Genomic DNA, 12053 nt, shown 5'->3' with positions numbered 1-12053 from the left:
AAACTACATATATATATATATATATATATATAAATAGCACCAAGCCAATCAGCGCGCGATTCGAGTCACGGTCATGTTGGCGATTCTCTTATAACAGGCTTTCTATTGTATAGACCACGCATAAGAGAATCAGCCAATCAAAGTGTTTCTTTTCGTTGAAGGAGAAGGAAAGGGGGGATTCAGATTGATTGATTCTCTTATGCACTATGTATTATGCGTTATGCCAGAGTCTGTGCTCCTCGCTTTAGTCTGTAACGGCACCGGCAAACAACGAGTCTCGAGACGCTTTCTTTCAACGTGTGATTCATTCGATATTCAACACAGTTTGTATCCGGTGAACGACAAATAAAGTTAATTGAACTAAGAGAGAAGTCAAATTTCTTTTCTCGACTACATCGCTACTGACGGAATACCCGGTGGCACGTATGGTGGGCACATGCCTGTGGCGTCTCATTCGCCATTTATTCAACATCGTGTTTATGGTCCTTCGAGCCGGATGCTCTAAGTCATCCATGAAGTTCCGCCGTTGTTGGCAGAATTACCTTCCTACCTTCCTTCGATGTGGAATCCTTGCTTGTGGATGGCCCTTCGCGGCGGAAGTTCCGCTTATTGATGATCGTATCTCCAGTGAACGCGGATGTTCACTGGAGATACGATCATCAATAAGCGGAACTTCCGCCGCGAAGGACCATCCACAAGCAAGGATTCCACGTCGAAGGAAGGTAGGAAGGTATTCTGCCAACAACGGCGGAACTTCATTCAAGGGAAAAGCATTCCGTCGCCGACGGACGAAACTCCTCGCCATCCACTACTCATCCTAACGCTCGAGTGCAGCTCATAACCTCTAGAGTCCTAGATATCAGAGAAGCGCAACCGATGTTCCGCGTCCTGATTAGCTGACTGTCAGCCAATCATGACATTCATTCATTGGTATTAAAAATGGCTGTCTAATAGACGATTGGTGGATTTCATATTTCGTCTTCAAACGACGCCATTTTTATTACTTTTCTTAGTAATTTTGCGATACTGACTTCAGCCGGTTGCGCTTCTTTGATATCTAGGATTCTAATAACCTCAAGGTGTCAGAGCTACGGACTACAAGCCTCATTCTCATCGTCGGTTGTAGCCGTCTTCAGAGGCACGCCAAGGACAGCACATTCAAGGCCGTTTCCACAAAGAAATCGCTACCGGAAGTCGTCAACAAGAGCGCGGCTGCGCGATACCGATAAGGAAAACTGTTCGCGGTAGTGCCAACGAAGTTCCTTGTTGCGTCTGTTTCAAGTAGGTTAGCTTACGATGACATCCGTGTAGGATATCAGTGTGCTCAAAAAACATAGAGCGATTGTCAAGGACTCGTGCACGTGGATTCACACATACGTTGACGCGATTTCCTTTGCCACCCCGGCTATTGCTGTTCAGCTTGAGGAACGCAGGATTAAGTTAGACGAATATTGGTCACAATATAACACAATACAAGCGCAGATAGAGTTGCTTGACGAAAATGAGGGCAATGACCGGGTCGGCTTCGAGGAAGCACATTATTCGCTTTGCGCAAAGATTCGCGAACTTCTCAATCCGATATTAGCTCCGCGGGCACAACCGATGTCACCGTTTACGTCGGACGCATCAATCGATTGGAAAATCAATGCAGTGTCAGATTGCCCAAGTTGAATCTTCCAACGTTTTCTGGTAAATACGATGAATGGTTCCCATTCTTCGATTCATTCAATTCAGTTATACATTCAAACGCGTCAATAAGTGACATACAAAAATTGCAATACTTAAAGAACTTAAAGTCTTCACTTATCGGTGACGGGAGTAGCGTGATCAGTGCATTGGAGATCTCCGCCGTAAATTGTCAAATAGCGTGGGATCTTCTAAAGGAACGTTATAACAGACGAATGATCGTTCACACGCACATTAAAGCAATATTAGATTTACCCTCCCTCACCATGGAAGATTCAACCGAGCTGCGGCAAATCACGGACGGGGCAATCCGGCATGTATAAGCCCTCAAGGCACTCAAATGTCCCACGGCGTACTGGGACGATCTGTTAGTATACATTCTAACCTCAAAATTCGATGCACGCACATTACGAGAATGGCAGTCCTCATTAACAGGTACTGAAACTCCCACGTTTAAACAATTTTACGATTTCTCAACATTGTTTAGTATTAGAGACTACAAGCAAAGTCAGTGTCGCTTCCAAGGACACTAACAAGCATTCACAAACAAACGCTAAACGACAATCCACATGTGCAGCAGGTTAAATCCAAGTGCAACTATTGCAAGGGCGAGCATCCCATGTATTTCTGCAAGGAGTTCTTGGCACTGCCGATCAAGCAAAGGGCAGTAGAGGTACGCAATCGTAAGCTCTGTGTCAACTGTCTCCGCTCTCCGATGCATCCATTGGACAAATGTACATCCAGAGGTTGCAAGGTCTGCAACTTCAAACACAATACGTTGCTACATACGGATACCAAATCGTCGGAGGATCACTCCGGCACTTCCGACAATATAAAGGAATCAAGTAAGCAAAATTCCACGACAACTGTGACGACACATTCATCGAACAATCAAGGCAAGGACACAGTATAAGTAAGTACAGTAGTTTCACTCCGTGTCGGTACCTTTGATCTATGTGTCCTACAGTCAGCCATGTTGTTGGTTGTGCGAGGCCTTTTGTTTTCACTGCACACATCGATACCACAGTGACACACAGTGACACAGTATCCATACATGACATCGACGCCATGATGACAGTGGTGCAATTCGCGCACCCATAAATTTTGGAGAGTGAAACTACTGTACTTACCTATACTGTGGCAAGGACCATATCATGCTTTCCACAGCTGTGGTTAATGTCATTGCCTCCGATGGCACATCGCATCCATGCCAAGCTTTACTAGATTCTAGATCTCAAGCAAGTTTCATTTCGAAACAACTCGCCATAACTCTTGGTTTACCGCTACGTCCGCTAAACGTCACAATATCTGGCGTCAACAGTATCACGTCAAACGCTACAATGGCGACCAAGGTAACGCTGCAAATCCAGATTGAATTCTTATTGTAGGACGGCAGACTGCTAGTAACAGAGCGGGTAACCGAGAAGCTTCCAGTGACTACTTCAAGGCGTGGAGACTACAATATTCCTCGAAATCTCAAGCTAGCGGACCCCCATTCAACGTTTCTTAAAGATCGACATTTTGATCGGAGCAGAAATATTTTGGGAGCTGCTCTGTGTAGAACAAATCGAGGCCACTCAAACCATCCGACCCTGCAAAGAACAAGGTTAGGGCGGATTCTGGCTGGACGTCGCAGCGACACAGCGGCGCCTGCAGAAAACGTGCAAGCGTTTACCACAGTCATACCCAATGCTCAATTGCATGATCAACTGACACGATTCTGGCAAATTGAACATCTCGGCGATCATGTGATGGACAACAGAGACGATGCTTACTGCGAGGAGCATTTCGTAGCTAACGTTAATCAGAACGAACAGGGCAGATACGTGGTAAAATTTCCGATCAAGGAAGAATTAATCGGCAACCTTGGCAACACAAGGGACATTGTATTGCGACGTTTACAAGGAACAGAGCGTCGGTTCATTCGGGATTCTAACTTAAGGGACCAGTATGTCCACTTCATGGACAAATATCTGAAACTAGGACACATGAAGGAAGTCAGCACGTCTCCACTTGAGGATACAGCATCTTTCTACTTGCCTCATCATATTGGCGTCTTCAAGGGCACTAAACAGTCATCTAAGATTCGTGTCGTTTTCGACGCTTCAAGTAAGAGCGACACAGGATCATCATTAAACGACGTCTTGAGAGTCGGTTCAGTGGTGCAGCAAGATTTGATGTCAATCGTAATGCGATTCTATATCTTTGCTCACGCTCTGATCGCAGACATTATAAAAATGTACCGACAGGTGCTTATACACCCTTCGCAAACATCTCTTCAGAGGATTTTGTGGCGCAGCGACTCTAAGGCGGATATCAAGACCAACGACATATATACATAGACCGAGCATTCTGTTCTTAGCTTGAAGCCGGAAGTTGGCAGTTTAACTAGTTCCGTTGCATCTCTTTCTACCTTGAGAGAGAAAGAGAAGTTGAGTGCGTTTTTAACAGTCGCAAGTGTAAATAAACAGGTCAGAAAGTGCGATCATAAACATATGAGATAAAATTATTTGATTTTGAAATAATGTTGAAAATACATCAAACTTATTCAAATAATTATTATACAAACTTAATTATATTTAACTAATGATAGTAAAATTTCTATTAATATAATCGAGTGATATATTTATCGCAACCTAATCTAACCAATTAACTTAGGCATCATTTATATAACATTTTTCTAAATTTGCTCAGTGAACAACATTTTTTTCGTTATTTTCGTGTTTCTCTCTGGAATCAACGGAATCAACAATATAATATGAAAAAGGTTATGTGCTCTTGACAACACTAGTCGCAGAAAGTGTAGACCACGGTACAAGAAGGTTGGTTGGAAAGAATATAACTGAATATACCGCGAGATAAAGTGAGGTCTACTTAAACTGACAATTTCCGGTTTCAACCCCCACTACTGAAAAGCATGAGAATGCTCGGTCTATGTATATATGTCGTTGATCAAGACATACGAACTGATGACAGTGATATATGGCACGTCATCGGCTTCCTTTCTAACAACCAGGTGCATCAAACATCTAGCCGACTGTCATTCGTCGATGTTTCCCCTTGGATCGGCGTGCATAAGGCGTGACTTTTATGTTGACGATCTACTAACTGGAGCAGACACCATTCAAGAAGCGAAAACTCTTCGAGATGAAACGATCGGACTACTGAGGCTAGGCGCATTTGAGCTTAGAAAATGGGCTTCCAACACCTCAGAATTGCTGGACGCAATACCTAACAGAAATGACAAACCCGTTGTCATCAACGACGACGAAAGCGCTCACATCTTGGGGATCAAATGGAACGCCAATACAGACACATTACATTTTTCACACGACCCCGTCATCTCACATGACACGATTTCAAAGCAAAAAATTCTATCGGACGTTTCCAAATTGTACGACCCGCTAGGCTTGCTAGGTCCTATCATCGTCATTGCCAAGTTAATACTGCAAGATCTTTGACGAGCAGGCATCGATTGGGACGAGTCAGTTCCTCAGAATTTATACGTGCGATGGATCACCTTTAAGTCACAGCTGACGGAGCTTAACCAACTAGCAATTCCTAGACGTGTCAAATACGGTATTGAACGTCAACGTATACAAATACATGGCTTCTGTGATGCCAGTCAAAATGCATACGGAGCATGCGTGTACATTCGGACTGAACTCGATGCGAATAAGTATTGTTCAGAACTACTTTGCTCGAAATCAAGGATTGCGCCGTTGAAGGCTGTATCATTGCCAAGGCTGAAACTATCTGCAGCACTTCTACTGGCACGGCTGATGGATAAGATTCGATTGTCAATAGATACGTCTGACATTAAGGTGTATTTATGATCGGATTTAACAATTACATTGAACTGGATATCCTCAGAACCACGCATGTTTTCAGTTTTCGTCGCAAACCATATAAGGGAAATACAACGATTGACTCAAACGACGGATTGGCGACATGTATCGTCCGGTCAAAATCCAGCCGACTTACTTTCACGAAGGTTGAATCCGAGCGATTTAATTCATGCAACCACTTGATGGAAGGGCCCCGATTTTCTGCAGCACGATGAGAGTTTCTGGCCCGCCAATCAATTTTTACGTCAGGAGGACACCTCCGAACTTCGAAAAATACATGTTAACATTGCAGTCGTTGACACCAGTGTCATAGAAGACATACTCAACAAATATTCAAACCTTGACAGAGCTTGTCGCATTGTGGCATATTGCTTGAGGTTCTTACGGAGACCTGCAGGCATTACAACACAGAGAAACTTTCGTTTCTCACGAAGAGGTCACAGCAGCATTGCAACTAATGTGCAGGATTGTGCAACAGCGTTCCCTTCCCGAGAAGTACAAGGCCTTGAGTAATAACAGGAGCCTCGATGCGTCTAGTAGAATTTTGACACTCAATCCATTTCTCGACGACGGATTAATCAAGGTTGGAGGTCGATTGAAACATTCAAATCTAACACAGGACGCGCGTCATCCGGTGCTGCTACCGAAAAATCATGAGCTATCAAGACGAATCGTCACGCAAGCGCATGTACATAACTTACATGCCGGCACCCAGGCTACAATGGCCGCCGTCCGACAGCAATTTTGGCCTTTAGCATTGCGATCTCTAACACGAAAAATCATTCTAAAGTGCGTTAAATGTTTTAAGGTTAAGCCTGTTCATTCAGAAGCCATCATGAGCTCCCTACCTTCTAGTCGTATCACTGTTTCCTGGCCATTCTCGTATTGCGGCGTGGACTACGCCGGTCCGTTAACTTTGCGAGAGGGAAAACGCAGAAACGCGCGCACTCACAAAGCATATATCGCCATGTTCGTATGTTTCGCTACTAAGGCGGTACACGTGGAACTAGTTAGTGATTTAACCACCGACACATTCTTGACAGCCTTCAAAAGGTTTATATCGCGCAGAGAGAAGCCTTCCCACATGTGGTCAGGTAATGGCACTACTTTCGTAGGTTCCCGTCATCGTTTGCGCGAATTCCTTGATTTTCTGGAAAAAGATTGCATACAAGATGAAATCTGGTTATTTTTGCATGATCAGCGAATAACATGGAACTTCATACCACCCAACGCTCCACATTGTGGCGGAGGACTATGGGAAGCCGCGATAAAGTCTGCAAAGTTCCACCTATATAGTATAATCGGCAACGGCCATTTGACTTTCGAAGAGATGCAGACTATTTTTTGCGAGATAGGAGCAATATTAAATTCACGGCCCATCGCTCCATTGAATGAAGACCCTAATGACCTTGCTTATTTGAGCCTCGGACATTTTCTAATCGGCACTACCATAGACAGTTTTCCTTGCCACGATTTGAGCGACACAAACGAAAATAGGCTCGTCCGTTGGCAACGTGTAGAACAATTAAGACAACATTTCTGGCGACGGTGGAGTTCAAAATACCTCCACACTTTACAAGCGCGTTTCAAATGGAAAACTAGCAAAGAGGATCAATTAAAGATCGGTCAAGTCGTACTAATAAAGCAACAGGGTTTACACCCTCTTCACTGGCTGTTAGGACGCGTACAAGGGGTCCATCCGGGCACAGACGGTGTTATAAGAACCTCTGAGATAAAAACGGCAAAGGGCGTTCTTACAAAACCGTTAACTAGGATAGCGATATTACTATAGATGACTCCGGTGATGAACGCTAGACATCCAGTATGTTCTGTCTTTATGCGTGACTTTATTATGTTCAACCTAGGTTAAGCACATCAAAATTGTATTTGCGTTTACACGTATCAAGCATTGCAGCGTCGCATATTTTGTTAACCCTCAACGTTAATTTGTTTCTAATTTCGCAAGGCTCTGGAAGCTTGCGTTGCGGTGACGATCCAGTTGCCGTTTTCCTTTCTTGTTTTACTTTGCGTTTACATTTTGAAAGCGGAGCCTTTCAAGGGCGGCGGCGTTGTATAATAGTACATTGTGTAACCGTGGGGGAATGTTGTTTATTGTGGGGACGGCACAAGCGAAGCGAGTGCGTACGCGCGCCCGTGTCGACCTATAAACAAATATGCCCCCACTGTTACACATAGAATTTTTCTTTACAAGTGCTCGTCGTAATGTGCCCTATACAGCAACGTTTTTGCGCAGAAGAGTGGGATTAGAGAAATAACTTAACGGCTTGAGGTATTGTTTATTTACCGCACGCAAAAGCGTTAAGGTGTAGGGCATATTACGTGCACGCGTGAAGAAATATTATTTCTGCAATGCATGCTCTGCTCTGATTGGTTAGCTTCCAACATTCAACCGTAATTTCGATCGCAACAGAGCGCGCAACCTGTAGTGTGATTACGGCTTAAGGCCGGTAGCGAATCCAATGTTACGACTTCCTTATTGATTACGTTTTATGGCCTTACGTTTTTCTATGTGTTTCTGGTTTTATATTGCTTGGTAGTATGTTCTGTAAAAAAAAATGTATATTACTATTTTTATCAGCACATAATATGAAATTGAAATATACAAGATAACAGTGTGTTGTATATTTCACATGCATATATACTAATTGTAAGATTAGCGTCTCAGGGTGACACCTCACGGCGCTCCTAAATATTAAGAAGTCGATTCTTTATTATCGGCTAAATGCTCCGATTCCGCCGTGTCATATGTATCCCCACCGGGGACTCGCGGATAGCGCGCGCGTAAGTAGCAAGATCGCTCTGGGCAGACTCCTGTACGATTCTCCGAACCGGACACTTCGTTCGTGTATTTAAAAGAAGAAATATAGTACTCTGTTTAATATATCGTCTATATATCATTTCAACGTTCCGTTCCTCACCGATCTTAACCCGAAGGACAAAACAGCTGGCGACGAGGATGGGATTATCTCATAGTATAAAAATCACAAGCTGAACACGAGTGGCGAGCGTGACTCACATTTTTTTTTGTGTGAACGAATAGTGCTAGAGGATTCGATCCACGTGGCGAGAGTGAACGTTAGCCAAATTGGAAGGAAGATTTTAAAGAAACGTAAAAATGACCACAGGGGGATCGGGCACGAGTTTGGGTGTACAGAGCCCGGGCTCAGGAACAATTTCGGCGCAGAAAGTGGCAATTGCAGATCCGCTTCAGGTCGACGTGTTCGATCCGCAACGGCAGCCGTTAGTGAGATGGTTGTAGTTGGTTGCCTGGCTAATAAAAGCAAGAAGAAGAAGAAGAGTGAGATGGTTGCAGCGGTTGGAAGGGCGTTCCGTGTGTTTCAAATCATGGAAAATGCAGATCGAGCGGCTTATCTATTACATTTTGTGGGCGTAGAAGCTTTTGGAATTCTATGTGATCGATTCGACCCTGTCGATCCGTATACGCGTCGTATAATGCGTTAGTTGAAAAATTAGAGGAATTCTACGCACCAGAACCATTGGAGATCGCTGAGATATATATTTACAGAAAGCGTACGCAACGCTCAGAGGAGAGCGCACAGGAGTACATGGCCGCTCTTCAAAAATTATCGCTACACTGTAAATTTGGAGATTATCTGCAAACAGAATTGAGAAACCAATTTGTATACGGACTGAAGAATCAACGGATCCAGTCAAGGCTTCTGGAGACTGCCAATCTCACGAGGGAATCAGCATTAAAAATTGCTTGTGGCATGGAATTGGCGGAAAAAGAAGTCAGCAAATTAAAAGAAGAAAATCCGTTGGAAACAGTCGTTGATTTTGTTGGGGAAGGAGCAAAACACAAGAAGACAAAAGGCTGAGAGGATCGAAAAGGAAACAAGGCAAATCAACAAGGCCAAGGAAAGGACGCATCGTCAACAAACCGTTCCAATTTCAAACAGAATAATAAGTACAATAATAAGCGTTTTCACTCCAAATCTAATATTGTTTGTTTTAGATGTGGACAGGCTCATTTGGCACCGAACTGTACCCTTCCTCGGAACATCAAATGCAGAGAATGCGGTGGCTTTGGGCATTTACAGAAAGTATGTAAAAAGAAGGGACAGGCCCATTTGTTGGAGGAGGTTTTTCACATCGACGATATGGAGCATCTCGAATTCAGAACAAAATTTACGGTGCCCCTCTGTATTGAAAATAGAGTGATAAAATTCGACGTAGATTGCGGTGCGGCAATTACGCTGGTAAGCGATAATTGGCTTAAAAATCATTTTCCGAAATTAAAATTACATAAAACGAATTTAAAATTAAGGTCGTATTGTAAGCAAAATTTTGTGCCCCTCGGGTTTGTAAAAGTTAAAGTAAAAGATGCAAATCAAAATAAAATATTAAACATTTACGTAGTAAAATATGATAGAGACCCATTGTTGGGCAGAGAATGGATAAATCAATTAAAATCATTAGATAAAATTAAAAATAGTTTAAGGGAGGTAGAAGACATACAAATGTTAGACGTGTCGGATCAAAAGCGATTGGAAGATTTGTTAAAAAAATATAATAATGTATTAAGTGAGGAATTTGCTCATATTGAAAAATTTAAAGCCCATTTAAAATTAAAGCCAGAGACAAAACCAATTTTTATAAAAAATCGTACGGTACCGTTTAAAATTTTGGAAAAAGTAGAAAAAGAATTAGAACGCATGGTAGATGCGGGTATTTTAGAAAAAGTTGAGATGTCAAGATGGGCAACGCCAATCGTACCAGTTTTGAAAAAAGACAGTGGAATTAGAATCTGTGGTGACTTTAGTGTCTCAGTTAACCCGTCATTAATTGTTGATAAGCATCCGTTACCTACAATAGAAGAATTATTTGCATCTATGTCGGGCGGCACGATATTTTCACAAATCGACTTAAAGCAAGCGTATTTGCAACTACCGGTTGAGGAAACTGATAGAGAGATTCTCACGTTAAGTATGCACAAGGGATTATTTAAATGTAATAGATTAATGTACGGTGTGGCATCTGCGCCGGCTATTTGGCAACGAACTATGGAGAACATATTTTCCGGAATACCCGGGGTGGCAGTATTTCTCGATGACATTAGAATCGCGGGAAAAGATTTAGAACAACATTTGGAAAGATTAGAATCAGTCTTGAAACGTTTATCTGAACATAATATACGTATCAACGTCGAGAAGTGTGCTTTTCTTAAAGACGAGATATCTGTTACGTCCCTCCGGCCCGTATATTTCTTCTTTTCTTTTTCCTTTTGTATACGCGTTATATGCGTTTAGAGTTAAGTATAACATTAAGAAACTAATTGTAACTCTTCCTATTACCATCCTTACCATCATGCCTTACCAACATATCTTCATTACCAACATCCTCATTACCGACACCTTCCTTACCGACACCTTCATTACCCACATATTAATCTTAACCTTTCCACCACCTTTGACCCTTCCACCACCAAGATGATTCCCACTTCTAAACGCCCTACTCCTGGACACATCCTGGTAGGGACCTAAGCCTTAAAAAGGGCACAAGAGCGCGCAGAGCTCAGAAGAAAGAATTCAGAATCTTGACCTAGGTCAAGATTTACGGAAGAAGTCTTCCATTCAGATTCCAACTCCAATTCCACATCCACTAATTCAAATTCAAGTTCCATATCCGTAACTCTAACTCTTACTCTTACTCTTAATTTTATTCCATAATCTAATCCATATTTTATTCTATATTCCATACCCTAACTCATGTTCTTAATCCTAAGTCATAGTGTATAACTTTATTTTGCGTATAATCTTAAACCGCGAATATCATTTATATTCAGTTATTATTAGATTACTTTTATATTATATTAGGACCTTGAATAAGTTCTCGCTGTTTCTTCAAAGATGGCAGTAGCAGTACTCCGTGCATGGAATTTCGAATGGTAACGCACATGCAAGGAAGTACTGTATCTAACTTTACATTTCAGTGTATGATAGTTCACTTTAGTGTAAACAAAGTAATTTTTTATTAGTTCTGAAAATGTCTACTTTTGTGCTGAATAAAGTGTATTTGCGGGGAATTTTATTGCACTACTTTATTCAAAAGAAATCTGCAGTTGAAGCGCATAGAATTCTTGTTGAGACTTATGGTGACAATGCTCTGTCGGATACGACATGCAGAGACTGGTTTCGACGCTTCAAAAATAATGATTTTGAACTTGAGGATAAAGAACGTTCTGGCGCACCGAAAAAATTTGAAGACAAAGAATTAGAGCAATTACTCGATGAAGACCCATCTCAGACGCTACCAGAACTTGGAAAAATATTACAAGTTGATGAGTCAACTGTTTCAAAACGTTTAAAAGGGTTAGGAATGATCCAGAAGCAAGGACATTGGGTGCCGTATGAATTGAAGCCGAGAGACGTCGAACGACGTTTTGGCACGTGTAAACTACTGCTTCAACGGCAGAAAAGAAAAGGTTTTTTGCACCGTATCGTGACTGGCGATGAAAAGTGGATACACTACGATAAT

The 12053-nt window shown here is 42.3% G+C and overlaps 2 protein-coding genes across 2 annotated transcripts; both read left to right on the top strand.

Moving 5' to 3' along the window:
- The first annotated feature begins 5991 nt into the window (after window positions 1-5991).
- On the top strand, window positions 5992-7326 carry LOC108783347 (uncharacterized). Its single transcript, XM_018551894.1, has one exon. It carries the CDS (start codon window positions 5992-5994, stop codon window positions 7324-7326), a length of 1335 nt encoding a protein of 444 aa, XP_018407396.1.
- A 2905-nt stretch (window positions 7327-10231) lies between these two features.
- Window positions 10232-11009, top strand: LOC108783346 (uncharacterized protein K02A2.6-like). Its single transcript, XM_018551893.1, has 2 exons — window positions 10232-10728; window positions 10826-11009. The coding sequence occupies exons 1-2, from the start codon at window positions 10232-10234 to the stop codon at window positions 11007-11009; spliced, it is 681 nt and encodes a 226-aa protein (XP_018407395.1).
- The last annotated feature ends 1044 nt before the right edge of the window (window positions 11010-12053 follow it).

The sequence above is a fragment of the Cyphomyrmex costatus genome, unplaced genomic scaffold (assembly GCF_001594065.2).
Source record: "Cyphomyrmex costatus isolate MS0001 unplaced genomic scaffold, Ccosl1.0 scaffold1482, whole genome shotgun sequence".
Lineage (NCBI taxonomy): Eukaryota > Metazoa > Arthropoda > Insecta > Hymenoptera > Formicidae > Cyphomyrmex > Cyphomyrmex costatus.
Note: the sequence above shows the minus strand (reverse complement) of the source record. Positions and strands in the feature narration are given on the sequence as shown.